Source organism: Nuphar pumila, chromosome 14 (assembly GCF_984573655.1).
Source record: "Nuphar pumila chromosome 14, dmNupPumi1.hap1.1, whole genome shotgun sequence".
NCBI lineage: Eukaryota > Viridiplantae > Streptophyta > Magnoliopsida > Nymphaeales > Nymphaeaceae > Nuphar > Nuphar pumila.
The window spans coordinates 82182643-82202668 of NC_143262.1; the positions used below are offsets into that span (position 1 = coordinate 82182643).

Here is a 20026-nt window from a genome sequence, read left to right on the forward strand (position 1 = left end):
CGATTGCCACCCCTAGCACCAGGATTATATTCTGAACATGTATTGAGGATGGGCCTGTTAAACTCTTTTTGACATATGCATATGAATAAAGTGATCATATTCAGTTCATTGATTCTCGTTATTACTTGTTTGTTGTTAATCTCATAAGGATTAGAGATTCAATTAAGAATCTACAAAATAGATAATAAAGGCCAATCTATTCATCAAGTCATTCCCATAAAGTTTTCTGGTTTATTGTCGGAATAAGTGAGAGAATGTTGGGATAAACCATCGTGAGTGGTGGTGGTTACCCACGATGTGGATAACATCCCCATGGAAGATGCTCCTTCTGATAAACTTGCACAGAATCAAGGGGAACAGTTACGCAAACCGTTCCCACTTTGTGCCTATAAAAGGGGTATCATGAGCGACCCCCAAATACGGTGAAACACTGTGAAAAATGAAAAAACAGGAGAGAATCAGGGGTCGCATCCCTTACCTTTTCATTCCGGGTTTTTCCATCCGGTGAGGGAACAAATCCTGCTCATCGACTGCATTCAGCAGCCTACGCTCATGGAGGGCAGCAGTCTGACTAAGGAGAAGCTTTCCCCTGCTCCAGCCACCACCACCAACTTCCCTTGCTCTAACCACCACCAGCCACAGATCCCGGTTCAGTGATGGTGGCTTTAGGTATGCTACTACCCCTACAGCTTTTTGCACAGTTTACTGTTTCTGTTGTTTGTGCGTAGGATGCCCGATTCACCCAACATTAATAAGATTCAAAATTCAATAGTTTATAATTTTAAAAAATATTCAATGCTTAAAAAATCATCTTTTTTTTTAAAAGACATGATCCAAGTGTGATTTTCTAGCAAATCGATCATGCGGAACACATTTATAGGGTCAGATTTTTGAAATACAATATCCATTGGTTGTAGGTAACCATTAGGTACAAAAATCTGACAGTTACCTATATATATTAATAGGTAAATGTCATACTATTTTTGTACCTAGGTATATGGGTGGGTGCTTGATGTTTTTTGTGTCTACCGAGCTTGGATAGGGTTTTCAGGTTGTTTTTCAAAAATTTGATCCTAAAGGTGTGTAATGCATGATCAATTTGATAGAAAATCACACTTGGATCATGTTTTTTGAGAAAAAAAATGATTTTTTAAGCATTAAATATTTTTTTAAATTGTAAAACATTGATTTTTGAATCTTATAAAAACCTAACTTGGTGTTGGAATTGAATGATTCAAAAGTTGACTCACACAAAATCAAGCATGTAGACCACATCTGTATGGTCAAATTTTAAAAGAAATAGAAACAATATTTCCAAATCTTGGAAGGCACAAAAAAGTGCCAAGCACCTACCCATCACAATATATATATATATATATATATATATATATATATATATATATATATGAAAAATGAAAACCTACAAAATACAAAACCTACTAAATAAGACATGCTATTGGATTTTCATGAATTTCTGGTGCTTTTTCAAAATTTTGACCATGCAATTGTGATCTATGTGCTTGATTTTATAGGAATCACTTCTTGGAACATTTGATTGTGATGAAAATCAACAACCCAATTTTCATAATTTGTTGATACTCCAAATACTATTTTTTTCCATCTAAAATGCATGATCCAAGTGTCGATTTCTCGTAAATCAATCGTGTTGAACATATCTATGGGATTGGAATTTCAAAAAAAATACCAAAAATTGACTATCATGTTATAGTAATGATTGCATTATGTACAAAAGCCTATAGATCTCCCATGTGCCTATTGTTTTGATCCAACCCGACCACATGGATGAATTAAGCATGTTGAATATAGTGGAAGCCAACTTTTAGATTATCTTTTTTTATGAAAAACATGATTTTATAACTCGAGGGATAAGGTATATAAGGAGGTTTATGACAAGTTGGATACCAAAGAGGGTGAGAAGGATATTTATAGGCTTGCAAAGATGAGAGATAGGAAATCGAGGAATCTGGGTATGGTTAGATGTATCAAAGATGAAACGCAAAGGGTTTTAGTCAAAGATGAGGAGATTAAGGAGAGATGGAAAGATTATTTTGATAAGCTATTTAATGATAGTCATGCTCAAGATCTTGGAGACTTCTCCATTCCTTTTCATGAGATAAATCGTGACTTCATGCGCAAGATTCAAAAGAAAGAAATTGCAGAGGCTTTGAAGAAAATGAAATCAAGAAGGGCAGTTGGCCCAGATGGTATACCTATCGAGGCTTGGAAATGCTTGGGAGAGAAAGGTTTAGAATGGTTGACAAAGCTTTTTAACAAGATTTGGCGGACAAATAAGATGCCTAACGAGTGGAGGAAGAGTACTTTGGTGCCTCTATATAAGAATAAGGGTGATATACAAGATTGCACAAACTATCGTGGTATAAAACTCATGAGTCATACTATGAAACTTTGAGAGAGGGTGATTGAGTCTAAGTTGAGGAAGATTGTCATGATATCGGAGAATCAATTTGGTTTTATGCCTAGAAGATCAACTATGAAAGCTATACATCTTCTTAGACAACTTATTGAGAGAAATAGAGAGAGGAACAAAGATTTGCATATGGTTTTTATTGATTTGGAGAAGGCTTACGATAGAGTACCTAGGGACGTTCTCTGGTGGACAATGATGAAGAAAGGTGTTTCTCTCAAGTACATTAGTATAATTAAAGATATGTATGAAGGAGTAGTAACCAATGTCCGCACTTGTGGAGGGGTGACAACCAATTTTCCTATAACGGCTGAGTTATATCAAGGATCTGCTTTAAGCCCTTTCTCATTTGCTATAGTGATGGATGAGCTTACGAGATCAATTCAAGAAAATGTGTCGTGGTGTATGTTGTTTGGTGATGATATTGTTTTGATTGATGAGTCTAGAGCTGGGGTTAATGCTAAGTTAGAATTATGGAGACAGACATTGGAAGCAAGAGGTTTTAAGTTGAGTAAGAGTAAGACAGAATACATGGAATGTCGATTTAGTAAGCAACGAAGTAGTGATGGGAGTGTAGTGAAGCTTGGTGAACACGAAATACCAGTGGATGATTCTTTCAAATATTTGGGATCTATCATTCAAAAGTATGGAGAAATTGATGGAGATGTAAATCATAGGATAAAGGTTGGGTGGATGAAATGGAAGAGTGCAACTGGAGTGTTGTGCGATCGTAGAATGCCATTGCGGTTGAAAGCAAAGTTTTATAGGACGACTATTAGGCCCGCTTTACTATATAGTACGGAATGTTGGGCTGCCAAGAGACATCATATTCAAAAAATGAGTGTAGCTGAGATGCGTATGCTGAGATGGATGTGTGGAAATACAATAAAAGATAAGATTCGAAATGAGGAGATACGTAAGAAGGTAGGCGTTGCACCCATTGAAAATAAGATGAGAGAGAATCGTTTACGGTGGTTTGGACATATTCGACGAAGGCCTAATGATGCTCCAGTTAGAAGGATGGAGAAATGGGAAAATATATTAGTTAAAAGAGGTCGGGGTAGGCCTAGGAAGACATGGATGGAGGTGATAAGAAAGGATATGAATGCTTTGAACCTCACCGAGGACATGGCATTGGATAGAAATGAATGGAGGAGAAGGATTCATGTGGAAGACCCATAATGATTTTCTTTGTTGGTTCATATCGCCGACCCCAATTGTTTTGGGATGAAGGCGTAGTTGTTGTTGTTGTTGTATGATTTTATAACTCGAGAAAGTATCACACATTATGCAAACAATGATCATATTGTACAAAAAAAATGATGCATTTTTTGAAATATCCTATAATTTTTGAAATCCACCTTATATTTAAATTCACAATTTTTTTGCTATAAAATAACCTCTTTACCCTTCACACAAGTTAATTTCTTCCATATATGCAAACTTCCTTCCAAATATCTTAAATATGAGAATTTTCTTTCAAATATGTAAATTTTATCTTAAATATGTGATTTTTCTCTTAAATATGATTATATTTGTAAATGTCTTTTATGTGCCATTTTTTTTACCAAGGTTTACAATGGTTGAGGACATTCACAAATGTTAGAGTATTTAGTAAAAGGAGGTTTACACATTTTGGGGACATTCACAACAAAAAAAAGTATGGTTATTTAAATTATATATATAATAAGTGGTAGTTGCCTACCATTCACCTAGCGAGATGAGAGTGGACTCATGCACGCTAAAATGCAAAAGGCCTTTAGGGGTAATTTTGTAGATATCAAGAAAGAGGCCTTTTATGCTTTTGAAGTGTCGCTAAACACTTTAACAATACTTTTGAAATGTCATTAAAGGATTTTTTTTAACCTTTAGCGCAAATATTAGGCACAATGCCATATCCTGACATTCATAAATATAATACGACATTCACAACCATGAGTTGATAAGGTTCCCAAAATGCACAAACTCCTATTACTAAAACAACATAAGGGACACAAGCAGGAGGATGCTTGCAAGTGTGTGAGGACTTTTGCATGCTAAGGCTAGAACATTCACAAATGTTGACGTATTTAGTTGAGAAAAGTGTGCACATTTGGGGGACTTAACTCATGATTGTGAATGTCCTCAAAATGTGTGTCTCCTTATAATAAAAATCACATAAAAGGCACAAGCACGGGGACATTAGCAAATGTGTGAAAAAATTCATATATTTAAGAAAAAATTTACATATTTGAAAAAAAATTCACATATTTATTTGGAGAAAATTCATTTTTACAAAGAGTAAAAAAAATCTTTTTAAAACTGAAAATTTGTGAATTTTAACATCAGAAGGATTTCAAAAATTGCAGAACATTTACCAAAATACATCTTTTTTTGTTGTACAATACGGTTATTTTCCACAAAATCCTGCTTACATGTTATAATCGGACTATTCAAAGAGCTGATTCTCACTAAGTGCATGCATAACACATCAGTAATCAAAAAATGAAAAAAAGAGGAGGCATTCGGTAACATAGGCCATATATATATATATATATATATATATATATATATATATATATATATATATATATATATATATATATATATATACAACCATGCACTAGTGCAATTGAAATCCGGTTTATCACCTGGATTCTTTTCTGCAAGTTTTGCAATGTGTTTATTGTTTGTCTGTGGCACTTGGCAGGTCTGTTTTCCATAATTTAGCGTAAGTCATAGCCTGTGCGTCTTGGGGTTACCTGTGAGTCATGTCAAGGTCTTAATGAGTTTGGTTATGGTCGCAGGCTCGCAGCAGAAATAGATCCAAAAGAGCAGCCACCTGATTGGGAGTTTGTTGGTTCCAGTGTTGTGAGAGGCGTACGCCTCAGTACCTGAAGCGTATGCCTCAGAGGCGAGGCACACGCTCAAGGTACTGAGGCTTGCTGTGATGTGCAAATTGCCCCTCATCAACCTCCAGAATCCCCTCCTTCATCCCCAAGTCTTCCTTCTCCGCCCTATTCGCCGGCTGTGCTAACCCCAAGTGCCGGTGGATCCACCGCCATGTGCCGGCCAACTGCTCCTCCGCCACTCCCTGCCTCCCCTCCCACCACTTCACTTCCATACCAGTTGTGAGAGACGTACGCCTCAGAGGCGAAGCGCAGACTCAACGCCTCGCTTCGCCTCATCGCATTTAACAACCTTGGTTGGTTCATCTCCATAAGGTCATGAACACGTGATTCCATAAATTTTGTGACTATACCAAAGAGCAGTTCCTTAAGAACCATGAGGGCTCGGCTCATCTGGTAAGAGTGACTTGTGAATGTCATCAAACTGAAGGAGCTTCATGAATTCGAAACCCAGGGATTTGTTTGAAGGGAGGTTGAAGCTAGGTGTACTCCTTCACCCACAAATGAGACTTGGGTTTTTTTTGCGCTAATGAGCTGGTGAGTGAGTTATGCACTAATATATTTGTTATGGTTCTAACTAGGGTGTTTACCGGGACCCGACTCGGACCAAACCTTATGGGGTTCAGGTATGGTGACAAATCAGAAGACCCAATTAAGACCCTGGTTCGGAGCCTACGGTCCAATTGATACATGGACCCGGGTATAGTTTGTGAAATTTTATACCAGACCCGAGCCCAACCAAAGTTCCGATTAAAACCCACAATTTTATAATATAAAAATAATAAAAAATAGTATTTTACCATGTATAGTATGAGTCTGGATCATGTAGTTCTTATCGGGTTCAGGTATGGTTTCTCTTATAGTAGACCCGATTAGTCTCGGGTTCGAACAAGATACTATACCCGAAAATCTGGCCCATGTTTGGTTTCACCTCAGTCAAAACCAAACCTGACCCATTGACACTCCTAGTTGGGCTTAGACTGTCAAACAGACAACTGAGATTTGAATTATAAAGACATTAAAGTACCAACGAGTGCTCATATTGTTTGGTAGGAGCAGCTAGTGCACATCATCTTGTGTTGGGACGGTGCAAGTTCAAATCCCAATGGTACCGTTGTATAACTTGTAGGGGTCTGCCTAATCCCACCTTGCCTTTTAAAATATATATAACCTTAGGAGTGATGGCCTTAGACTCGAAGTTTTATCCTTTGATGTTCGATCTGTGACCTACTTACCACCAAGACCAGAGTTTCTCTGTAATCCAGGTGGAAAACCTAACCTGGTTTTGGGTTGGGTGCTAAACCAGGGTTTGGGTCAACCTGGTTCGGTTTTACAAAACAGGTCAACACCCTCTCCCCCTGTTTTTTTCAACCAGGTTTATCGAAGGGAGCTGTTTCCCAGCCCCTAACCCCCTCTATCCCCCTTCTTTCTCATGGAACCTCTACCCTCATATGTGTCCAGTCATTTCTGGCTGACCGCTGTCCGGAAAAAGTTGTTTTTTACATTTTTTGAAAAAAAATAATGACCAAACACTGACCAAAAACATTCAAACGAGTTGGCTAGTCACCAACAGGGAAATGGTTGGGTCAGTGTCTCCTACACCAAGCGACACTGGCCCTGCCATTTCCCAGCCGATGGATTGGCCGGAAAATGGCCAGCCATAGTTTGTTTTTTTTCTTCTTCTTTTTTTGGTTTAATTTTTGCACATGAAAGGCCATTTTTGGCACAGTCACCTGCCGGGAAATGGCTTGACCGATGTTACCAGGCAAGGGGCAACATCGGCCAATGGCTAACCGAGAAATGGCTGACTATTTTTTTTTTTTTTGGGTTTTCCAAGTTTTTGATCACCCAAGCAATTTTGTTCATGTTCTTTTGACAAACCAGGTTTGAGGCAAAACCCAAGTCTTAGCTCCTGTCATCCAAACAAGGCTTAAAAACAATTAGACTTTCCATTTCAGCTTGCATTCAAACCAAGTTTAAATGCCACACCTCACTCTCATCTACTCGCCCTCTCTCTTAATTCGACAACAAATCCAACCGGCCTCTCTCTCTCTCTCTCTCTCTCTCTCTCTCTCTCGTGAGGCCTTGACCAGAAAGAGTGATGGTATAAGAAGAGGAAACGAAGGAGCCTGTATTGTTGGTTGCCTTCTAAGGATGGCCAAGAGAGAGAAAACCTGCGTATATCGCTCCCACATCCTCCTCTCTGTCATCGCTCTGCTCTCCATAGAGCTCCTCTCCTGCAGGGCGTCCCCTCAATTCGAAGGTTTCGGCGAAGAAGACGAGGACCCAATCGACGAGTTGGAAGGACTCGACGAAGCCATCCGTTTCATCTCCACCCCACGTCCCCCCATTACCCATTCATCCGATTTCGAGCCCCTTGAAACAATCGACTCAACACAACAAGAACAGCATCATCATCATCAACAACAAGAACAACAACCACCACTGTCTCCGGTTGCGTCGACGTTCGAATACTGGGATGAAGACGAATTTGAAGGTATTCCCGTCCCCCACCAGCCCACCAAGGAAGAAGAGCCGCAGCCACCTTCAGAAACCCCGAAAAATCACACCGCCGAAGAGTCCCCAATTCCTCCTTCCGGCAATCGACGGCCCTCATACCACGTCGAGGTGATCTGCATCAGCTTCCTGATCGCCTTCTCCATCAATTACTTCACGGGGAAGCGGGAAAACGAGAACATCGCGTTGGCGTGGGCGACGCACTTCGCGACCAAGGATTCGATCTTTGAGAAGAATTTCAGCCTCTTGGGTATCGGCGACGGCAAGGACAACCCTCTGCTGTTGAAGGAAGGGCAGAATGTCTTCAAATTCTACGCGAGCGGGCGGAGGTTTTGCCAGGGCCTCCTGGCGACCATGGAGTTGCAGAACCGGCACGACGTCATCTCGAGGCTCTACAATTTGGTCATCCCTTGCAGGGACGAGATCACCTTCCAGGTCTTCATGAACGATGATAGCATGGATCAGGTGGTGTTCGCGTTGGCGAGTAAGAAGGCGGCGAAGGCGATGCACAAGGAGAACAGGGATCTGCAGAGGTTTGCTTCCTTGCTCTCACCACCCGCAAACCGGAAGTGGGTGCCGGATGATTTGGTTGTCGTATCGGAGTCGAGAGAGGTCGCTTCAGATCTGATCAATGATTCTGTGCTCGATCAGGTAATCTGATTAGTTATTATCAGAATACTTGATTCTCTGGTGCATTTGATGTTGTCATGTTTGGTTTTGCTCTTTGTTTCTCTCTCACTTTCATACATTTAGATTGGTGCAAGTTGAGTGTTCCTTGTGATGCTTTCAGTTTGGTACGTCTAGCTTTTATTGTTCAACTTTTTCTTCTTTGTTCATCTGGTTTGCTATTGTTTTTACATTCAGTTATTTTTTTTCTCTTTTTTCTAATAAATGCTTCGTCTAGGTGAAACGATGGTTAGTGCTTTAGAGTGAGCAAAATTTTAGACTGTGATTCATTTACATGCCTTACCAAATAAATATACGAGTGAAAGGAAGCAAATTCACTGATTTTTCTTTGGAAAGATGTGCTAGAAAGTACTAAGGAACAAAACTGGCTAGAGAACCCAATATAGAATTCAAATACTTTTCTTGAATTATGGCAGATTTGGGCTTATCAACAGTGTATTGGAGATGAAATCCAATCAGCGTGGTGCTTGCCCCAAAGGGGTTTGGTGCAGTGGGATTGAGCCTAGGCAGCTAGATGGGTGATCTGGGTTCAAATCTCACGGGCGTCAGCCCCTTGCACATTAAGCCGAAGCAAGGCGACACCCTGGGGGCGAGGGGTGCGCTACTGTTTTACACCACCAGAGAAGAGATCCCAGATTTGACAGGCATAAGTCCAGCACGGCCTGGTCTCTTACTCCAGGGGTGGTTTCTCCATCTTTCATGGCAAAAACAGCATGGTGCTTTTCCTTTTTCTTTTTTTTTCTCCTCCAAGTTCTGTGGTGGAATGTGGAAAGCAAGCTAATTGTAAAATTAGATCAATGCTTTCTTTGATTGTTTTAATTACAATTGAGACTTCAGAGTATCATGGCTCTCTCTGTTGGCTTGCTGCTTGTTTTGTAGGATATATGAGATCTTATGAGTTACACTTTTCCTTTACTTCCTTACACATTTTTTAATGTGTTCTGTATCAGGAGTGTGTTTGGGTGCGCACATGTGTATGTGTTGTCAATTGCGTTAGAGAGTGTTTAAGGTACATGCAGCTAAATCAACTTTAAATGTGAAAACTGCAGGTGAACTAATTTTATCCTTAAGGATATAAGAATCCATATTTGGATCATACAGAAGAATGACATTCTGATTTTGTGATTTTTTTCTGTGAAACCTTAAAAAAAGAAGAAGAAAAGAAAGCCACCATCCTACTTTGAAGCAATTTAACATGAATGCATCTAGATGTAAGTGGGTCTGCTAGGTAGAATGTATGTAACAGAAGCATAGAGAGATATAAAGCACATATGGTCACAAAGGGTTACAAACATGGTTTAGCAAGTTTAAGTATAATGCCATCATTTGCATTGTCATTTGATTAGTCATTTTATCAATTAGATGTCAAGAATATGTTTCTGCATGGAGAGTTAAAAGGGATGTGTATGGAACAGTCAATTTGATTTTAGCAAGCCAATCCTAAGAAATACATGTGCAAGCTTAATCAATCTATATAACTTAACAAGCTTCAAGGATGTGGTTTCAAAGTTTCTTCAATGCAATCAAACATTGATTCATTAAGATAGTAGTTGGTAATCCACCTTTTCTATATCATGGATTACATGGTATGATTGGACCTTATACAATGAATAGTCCACTGCTTGAGATGTGACCAGAGTTCAGTCTGCATAATTGTGAACCATTAGATACACCACCAACAGTAGTTATTAAAGAAATTATCATCACATGATGGAGATCTTTGTCGTGAGCTTGAGGAATTCAGAAGCATGGCTGGTGCTTTATAGTATCTAATTATAACAAGAACAGACATAGCATACACTATAAATCAAATTTGTCACTTTATGCATCTTATATGCACATGGTGAGGCATGTTAAAAGAAACACTAAATCACAGTTTAGTTTATCATAAAAAATGATTGCATGAGCATTCAAATGTAACATGTATTTAGTTTTTCTGACACAGATTGGGCTGAAGATTCAGATCAAAGAAAAATTGTACCAGGTTATTGTATATATCTTGTTAAAGATTTGATTTTGATTTCATGGAAAGCATGAAACATAAAACCATTGCTAGATCAAGCATGACAACAGAGTATAAAACCCTTGCAAGTGTAGTGGATAAAATATTTTGGATTGGAAGACCCATGAATATGTTGGAAATGAAGAACGAAAGATCAGTGATTTATTGCAATAACAAGTGGATAGTTGCACTGACTTTTGTTTTAGCATTACATGATCGTTGAAAATATTTTCAGATTGATTATCATTCCATTTGGAAAAGAGTTGAATTTGAAAAGATTGGTATGAAGTTCATTGCTTTGGATCATCATATAGCTGACATATTAGATAAACGGTTATCTAGAATGAGGCATAATCAGTGACAAGTTATGCATGTTTAACCACTGCGTACAACTTGAGGGGGAGTGTTAACATGAGATATGTCATTCCTATGCCCAATAAGAGTAATTTTGAATTCGAGTCAAAATATAATTGATTGTGACATTTTATTTTGTGTTATTTTGTTACTGTACATTTGGGGGTGATGCTTATTGTGGCATACATTGTATTGTACTTGTTATGGTTGTTCGTGTCTACCCGGATTAGGGTTCTTTGGTACAAATTAAAACTTGATAGGTGTAGCCCCTCGCATAAGAGGAATACTAGGGGCCAAGAACCAGCTGCTTCTTTCTTTGTTTTTTTCCTCATTTTCTTCAGCTACTAATTTAAGATACCAAGGGTTTTATAGGATCTGCATGCTACATTCAAATTCTATTCCTTACACAAGTCACACATACTCGAGGCTTAAGCACATCCCAAGCAGGTCATAATCTTTTCAGAATCTTGAAACTAGAAAACCAGAACAAGCCCAAGGTCATGATATTGAAAAGAAAAAAAATGCAACGTGTTGTACAGCCCTGAACCATGTGGTAAAAGGCTTCAAAAATCTCTAGAATCAGGTTCTTTCAGTTGCATATTAACTAGGGTTACCGGAAGTGCCTATAGGAGTTGGGAAACGTGCTCCCCCAAAATGTGCTTCGAAAGCACGAAACACAGCACTATTCCCAAGATTTAAATAGGAAGTGAGCTTCCCCAGGAGAAGGAAGAAGAAGAAAAAGAAAGAGGAGGAGAAGGAAGAAGAAGAAAAAAAAAGAAAGAGAAGGAAGAAAGCCGTGGTGTATGTTGTTTGCTGATGATATTGTTTTGATTGATGAGTCTAGAGTTGGGGTTAATGCTAAGTTAGAATTATGGAGACAGACATTGGAAGCAAGAGGTTTTAAGTTGAGTAAGAGTAAGGCAGAATACATGGAATGTCGATTTAGTAAGCAACGAAGTAGTGATGGGAGTGTAGTGAAGCTTGGTGAGCACGAAATACCGGTGGATGATTCTTTCAAATATTTGGGATCTATCATTCAAAAGTATGGAGAAATTGATGGAGATGTAAATCATAGGATAAAGGTTGGGTGGATGAAATGGAAGAGTGCAACTGGAGTGTTGTGCGATCGTAGAATGCCATTGCGGTTGAAGGGAAAGTTTTATAGGACGACTATTAGGCCCGCTTTACTATATAGTACGGAATGTTGGGCTGCCAAGAGACATCATATTCAAAAAATGAGTGTAGCTGAGATGCGTATGCTGAGATGGATGTGTGGAAATACAATAAAAGATAAGATTCGGAACGAGGAGATACGTAAGAAGGTAGGCGTTGCACCCATTGAAAATAAGATGAGAGAGAATCGTTTACGGTGGTTTGGACATATTCGACGAAGGCCTAATGATGCTCCCGTTAGAAGGGTGGAGAAATGGAAAAATATATTAGTTAAAAGAGGTCGGGGTAGGCCTAGGAAGACATGGATGGAGGTGATAAGAAAGGATATGAATGCTTTGAACCTCACCGAGGACATGGCATTGGATAGAAATGAATGGAGGAGAAGGATTTATGTGGAAGATCCATATTGATTTTCTTTATTGGTTCATATCGCCGACCCCAATTGTTTTGGGATGAAGGCGTAGTTGTTGTTGTTGTTGTTGAGGAGAAGGAAGAAGAAGAAAAAAAAGAAAGAGGAGAAGGAAGAAGAAGACAAAAGAGGAAGAAGACAAGAGAGAGAGAGAGAGAGAGAGAGAGAGAGAGAGAGAGAGAGAGAGAGAGAGAGAGAGAGAGAGAGAGAGAGAGAGAGAGAGAGACACGGTGGGGCTAGGTCCTCACTTAGCCCCTTCTTCTTCTTCTTCTTTGTCTTCTGGTTCTCCTTCGTGGAGCGAGAGAGATGGTGGGGAAAGGGGTTATTCGTAGTTGCTTCCCCTTTTATATATAAAGAGAGAGAGACGAAAGAGTTTGGGTTTGGATCATATGTGGATCCAGACTCAAACTCTCTCTCTCTCTCTCTCTCTCTCTATATATATATATATATATATATATATATCATACCCTCTGTACCCTTACCCAGTTGACATATTTTAGCCTTTAAAAATATAAATTTTACTAAAAAATTAAAAGAAATACCCTTTTTTCCTTCTTTTTTCTGTTTTTCCTTTTTTTCTTCTCCATGTTTTTTCCTTTTCTTTTCTTTTTTCCATTTTTTCTTCTTCCTGTTTTTCCTTTTTCTTCCTATTTTTTTCTTCTTATTCCTATTTCTCTCTCTCGGTCTTCCTGTTTTTGTTATAGTTTATGTTTTTCAGTTATATATATAACTGATAATCTTGTGTTTCAGTTATATTATATATTCTGTATTTCAGTTATTATAATATGTATATTATATATATTCTGTGTTTGCATGTTTTATATATATATATATATATATATATATATATATATATATATATATATATATATATATATATATATATATATGTGTGTGTGTGTGTGTGTGTGTGTGTGTGTGTGTGTGTGTGTGTGTGTGTAATTCATATATAATCTGTTTGACTGTTTCTGAGTTTTATAATAAAAATCTTATATTTTGGTAAATTAGGAAAAATATAATTACATTTTTGCTTCCCACTTGAATTCTAGGTCTTTTCCTTCGTTTTCTTTTTTAATCTTGGTTCGCTTCCGGTTTGCTTCCTAGGTCGCTTAGTGTTTGCTTCCCTTCTCGCTTCTGAGATGATTCCTGATTTGCTTCTAAGTCGTCCCGTGCTTCCCGCTTCCTAAAATTTTAGAAGTGCCTCGCTTCCCACTTGCACTTCCCATTCATGCTTCCTCGACTGTCAACCCTGATATTAACACCTTTCATTCTCTCCCTTAGGTTGGTCATTCAATTTTGGGGTGGCATCAACTATATATATATATATATATATATATATATATACTAAACTTGATAACTTTAGGGTGATTGTGGCTTTGGTACCATTCTACATATTCTGTAAGGGTTTACATTTTGAACAACAATACAATAATGAAATGAAGTGAAGATGGATGAGAAAGTGAGAGAGGAGAAGCAGCTGGTATACTCTCATTCTATTCACTATCTTAATACTAGAGGTACTTACGGCATACCTTTGGTTACAAATAATACTTCATGTATGTCAAAGATGTAGAAGTCTCTTCATGAGCAGTTAAAAAGACAAAATACCCTTGTACCCTTCATCACAAAATTTGTTGAGAGGTCATGACATGAGGGTGGTGATACTAAAATTTTCAGATATCGTACAAGTGAAATGACATTTCTTTCCATTGAGTGCTCCTCGAGGATCCATAATAAGTTCTAGACTATCAAAGATGAAATGCATGCTCAAATCTCTCTCGAGTCTCTCCATCTGATGCAAGTAGTGCAATTGATGACATCATTCAACAATATTTGACTCATTTGACTGAAAATGAATGATTTTTCCTCTTGACAAATCCCATGATCTCTTCTCCTGTTTGTGTCCCTTTGTGTGCTTTCATATTTGTTACTTATCTCCCCCTCTTCATATGGTCTACCTTCATTTTTCTTAGTAGTGTTCCTTGCACAAAGGATTCTGCTAGCCTTGTCATGGGCATCTTCACATTTCTTCTCATCTTCCATATTGTTTTTTTAGGACTCTTTGAGCGTTGCACTCCTCCATGCAAGACATTTGGGCCGCTACATTGAAACAAAAATCTTGATGTTTATATTTGACAGTGATGAAACCACATAAATTATTCATATTTTAGCATTATATTGGATTCGGCTTCTAGGGCTGAAACTTGAAAGAAAAGTTGACCGTGAATTGCCAATGTAGTGACAATTCTTCATGGTCAATATTTGCTTAATGGGACCAGACTGTGAAAATTATTGGACATATATCTATGTTAGTTGAGGTCCAACTCTGTTGAAGAAATCATTTCGGGCTTGACCACCCCATCATGCAGATTTTCTAATGGACATCTCAGTGTAGGGAATCATCCTCAAATGGCAGTGGGGGCACTTGTACCTAGGGGTTGCTTCGTCTTAGTCAAGGACATGTGTCTAATCTGTGAAGGATTAAGATACCTTTGGAGAAACTAAAGCTTTATTACAAGAGCCCATTTGGGGCTTGACCACTCCATGCAGATTTTTCCAATGATTCATCCTAGTGTAGGGGACCCATCAACCTCAAATGGCAGGAGAGGCACCTGTACTCAGTAGTGCCTTCTCTCAATTAACTTGACATGAGTCACCTGTTACCTTGACATTTCTGGTGGGCCAAGATATCAGTGTTGGATACTTCAAGAGTCTAGACACCAACATTCTTTAGACAGCGCGGAGTTTACATTTTTCAACAGAAAAGTATCCCTGAAAAAGTGGACACTCAGTGTCATGCTTCTCACACTTTTGAATTTCTTAGACATGAAGTTTCTGGCATCGAAATACCCCAAGGTGTCGAAGAGTTAAGCTTGGCCATGGAATCTTGCTCTAGGTCCCATAACCATGTACTTATAGATTTCTCCTTCTTCTTATTATGTTGGGTCTCTCTCTCTCTCTCTCTCTCTCTCTCTCTCTCTCGTAGGGTCTCAACCCAAGGAATGGGTGTCAGTAGGTTCGCCAACCCAAGAAACTAATGCTCCATCACAATCAGTTCTAAAGAATGTTGGAGCCTGCAAGCAATAATGTTGTCTTTTCATTGGCCATCACTCAAAGTCATGTTTGATTGGCAAAAATACATGTATCTAATGAAACAGTGTGCCACCATTGAGCACTAAAAGTGGCTAACTCAGTTCTTTTACAGGAGTTGTCCATTTGTCCAAGGACCATCCATCACTTTTCAGGGCACCACTAGCCCCTTGGCCATCACTAAGGTAAACAACATATTAGTAAAATAATAATCTTACTATTCATGCCATATGACACCCTGTCATCCTAATTTCAGGTTGGAGTCATATGCATATCTACTTCTACTAGGGGACCCTAAGGCTACGAGAGAGAGCGTTGCTCTCTAACTGAAAAGTTCTTGCATTTAGCCACCTCAACTTGGGGAGGGAGAGGTGGAAGGGGATTTCTGTTAATACATGTAAATATATATACATATATGTGTGTGTATTGTACACATATATGTATGTATGTGTAGTGTATATATATGTACATATGTATTTTCATTTTTAGAATGTATTTAGAATATAAGTGTAATTTTATTTCCTTTTATTTTTTTTGTTTTTTCTGCTCAAGGGCATTCTGGTCTTTTGACAAGTCTAACCATTGGGTGCTCCCAGTAGCCTTCCTCTCTTTTGTATCTTCAATGCATTTTTGAGCATTTTATAGTTAATAAAAAATAATTCTTTATTTGTGTGCCCATAATGGCTTGTGCTTTTGCCCATAATTGGCTCTTGTGTGTGTGTGTGTGTGCCCTCCGTGTCATTGTGATCTCGATCCTTGAAGACTCCCTCATTACAATTTCAAGGTATGTGGGAATTGGGGGATGGGTCAGATATTCCACGTCTTGCATATCCTCTTGTTCTTTCGTTACATGTTTCTGAACAACTTGCTAGTTTCTTGCATGTAAACTGGCTACCAATGAGAGAGAGAGAGTATTATGTAAATATTTGTTATTTTGTTATTTCATGTCGCTGGTTTTGCAAGCTAGGCTCTTTTCCTGAATTTCTTTTGTTTCTGCTTCATGTTCTTTTGTCACTCCACGTTGCACTTTACAATAGTTGAGGTGATTTCAGTCTAAATTGAAGCCAACTCCTAGCCTGTCCAGTATATACCAATTATCAGGATCTTATATTGCTGCATGCAGGTTTTTGGTGAAAAGGCATTTAAAAAATTTGGAAAAAGTTTCATTTCATTACATTTTTCTGATCAATATCCCGGTAGTCAAAGGAAAATGCTGGTTTTCAAGTTCGTCCTTCCTCAAGCAAACAGAATGGCTGATATGACAAGATTGGTTCTCCTTGTACCATACTATATTGATTTAATCGGGCGTTATAAGCTTAGTTCGCAGGTCAGTTGTTCACCTGCTGCTTTTATCTCTGGTAAATAAAGCATTTAGTAGGCAGATGCGGCCATTGGACTTTATTTATTGGTTATGCTTCATTAGTATATTTTCTATATTTCTTTCTTGCAGGCTCGTTCTAAGATAGACTCCGCTCGAGCCAAACTAGCTCAGGATCTGTATAAAGAGCTTCAAAATGCTAGGCAGGAAGCTATACAGAAAAAGAAGGCGGAGCGTAGGAAATTGATGGAGGAAGTTGAGGCTAAGCTCAGTGCAGAGGTAATTCGTAAGAAAGAAGAGAAAGAGCGTGCTCGGCAACTGAAAAAAACAATGCCAAAGGTCAAGATGACTCGTGCCCACTAGCCTGCATCTTGACTCTCATGATGTTTGAAGCATAATCTCATATTCATCACTTCAAATCCCATCAGCCAAGCTTCGTATCTTATCTTCTTGCCATGGACCCATCAATCTCAATAGTTTGTTACCTTCTCTGAATTATTTCTGTTTTCCACCTCTGTTCGCATGCCACATGGTGTGGAATAGGTGCTGATAACAAGAAGATTTTGGTTTTCCATTTCTTTGTGATTGCGTTGGAGGCCTTAGTTCTGCTACTTCTACATGTTAAATGAGGGAGTACTTGCACTCTTGCAGCATTCATGTGCACGATGATACACTGAATTATGTAGATCATGGTCAATATTTTCCTGCAGGCACAATCAGTTACAAGCTATGTACTTTTAGTTTGTTTCTTTGGAGATAGACTGGAATTATGCAACTTCAATCCAACCGAAATTAGGCTGTGTTTGGGAGGAAGGTGTCGGAGGAGATGAGATGGTGTTTAAGATAGTTATCTGAGTTGTACCACTCCAAGAAAATTTGGATGATGTTTGGGAGAAGGAAATGAAGGGAGGCATGAAGTTCGGCTAAGAATCCGCCAAACCCAAATCCCGTAAAACCTCAATTTCAGCTCCCTCTGTGGGGAGGAGGTATTTACGACTCCCTGGATGAGGTGGAGTCCGGCGGGTGCCTGATTTGTTGGTTTGTGGAAAACTGAATAACTGCTTTGTCACGTTTTACACTGTGCTTTTATAAATATTCATATTAGCCCTATCTAACTAAATGTGGTTGTGCAAGTGGAGGTATTACAGGTGAAATGTAGCAATATTTTTTATAATATCATTTTGAACTACCAAAAAGTGTATTGACATGATATTTGACTCCTTTTCTCCAACACCTTGATGAGTTCTCTCTTGTTTAAATAGGTGGTCACACGCACCATTGGTTCATTAACTTCTATTATATTCTTATTTTGTGGTTGATTATTTTAGGATGTTTAATTTTGATATTTTAATAGATTTACTTAAATTTTCAATTCAACTTTTAATTGCACTTATGCATTTATTACTATTTTTTGGGTATTTTTTTATTGAAGGTGAATGCTTCAATAAAACCTGGTAGATTTTAATCAAATATAAATTTTTCTATATATTAAATCTTATGGAACTCTAGTCAAATCCCATTTTACATTAAATTGCTTTCCATGGTAAGGAATTAGAAGCAATTTAAAAGCCTGAATCCTTCAAGGATTTACTAGTGTTTCCAAATAATAGTAGTTTAAAACTCCCTTGAAAACCATTTCCATTGAAATCCAGTATTTGTACTTTTTTCAACTCCTTGCAGCTCCCCCCAAGTGCCTTCTCCCAAACAGAGCCTTATAGGGTTTGATTAGATTGTCTTGTATATTGCTTCATTATCTGAATTGGCAGTTTGTTACCCTGCTGGATTAAACAAAGCTAGTAACATGGTTATCCTGACCAAGTTTTTTATGTTTAGGCATGTGGTCACTTATGTAGTGAAACATTTTATTCAAACTTACAGAAGATCATGACTTTTTTCTGTTTGACTTACCCTGATGAATCTTTGGAAAAAGGAGAACCTACTAATGAATTCTCTAAAAATGCATGATACATGTCAAACAGATGGTGTTGAGCCCATCCAGTGAGAATTTAAGGCTCCATGAAAGTCCTCAACGTAATGGGATTATATAAACGCCTATTATTTAAGTTTTTTTTTTGTTTAAAATAAAAACATTCTTCATTTATTTTTGAATAATCGACGATGCCTCGCACATCCAGTTTATCAGGTAATCTTTACCCACAAAGGAATACACTCAGCTTCAGCCTTGCAGCATGGGACATGCACCCCTTAAGACATCTCTCATCAACTTGATGATGTTCACAAGTCTTTACCGCGCCCTCATTGCATAAATGTGCTAATGCAATAAATCCCCATCAAAATTTTGAAGTTAAGCATGCTTGAGCAAGAGTAGCACTGAGATAAAAATTCTATTGCTGGGACAAATTTGTACATGAATTTTTGGCATCGGCCGATACTTATCATACCGGCAGAAAATCGATACGATACTAACCTAAATCGGTCATTTTTAATAAATATAAAAAATACTTAAAATTAATTTTTAATATTATTTTAGTGGTTTTAACACGTGATTGATACAAAATATTTTTTAATTATTTTTTAGTCGATTCAGTATGATTCACTTTAGAATTGGTATAGCTATTCACCTAAAGAATGAAAAGTGTTTGTGAATGTGTGCAAACAATGATGGTTACATACAGCCTTTGTGACTCATTTGTCTCTTGAGATTTTAGAGAACCACTTATTAACCCAAAGAGGTGAACATTGATGGTTATGACGATATTAACATCAAGGTGGCACAATGGCTTGAAATTAACGTCTTGCATTTTTTTTTTTAAAAGAGGCTTTTGAAATTGGTATTTAATTTTTCAGCATAATAAAAAAAATCACCAATGTTTTGAAAATTTAAGAATGCACCTAAACTTGTTAGAAGGGATTATCAAGTAGTCGGGTATTCATGGCGACTCTGTGGAGGCAAGGGGTAAGCCCACAGAGTTTTATGCTGTCAGGACAGTGATCGTAAGTATGACAAGCAGAGTCAATGCTGCTAGGTGTCTGATCTTAGAGGTGGTTTCTCCGTGTAAATATAAAAAAAAAGGCCAGTAGGTGCTTGGTTTTTCAAAAAAATATACTTACTAAGTGCTTTGGTCAATTGCCTACGAGGGCTTGCCTTCCTGGTTAGGGGTGATGGTGGTTTGTCACCTGA

The 20026-nt window shown here is 38.1% G+C and overlaps 1 protein-coding gene across 1 annotated transcript; it reads left to right on the top strand.

The window, feature by feature from the left end:
• Positions 1-7297: 7297 nt before the first annotated feature.
• LOC149817123 (uncharacterized protein At5g49945-like) lies at positions 7298-18091 on the top strand. The gene is made up of 3 exons (XM_089987870.1): positions 7298-8502; positions 16690-16893; positions 17017-18091. The coding sequence occupies exons 1-3, from the start codon at positions 7315-7317 to the stop codon at positions 17245-17247; spliced, it is 1623 nt and encodes a 540-aa protein (XP_089843996.1). The 5' UTR covers positions 7298-7314; the 3' UTR covers positions 17248-18091.
• The last annotated feature ends 1935 nt before the right edge of the window (positions 18092-20026 follow it).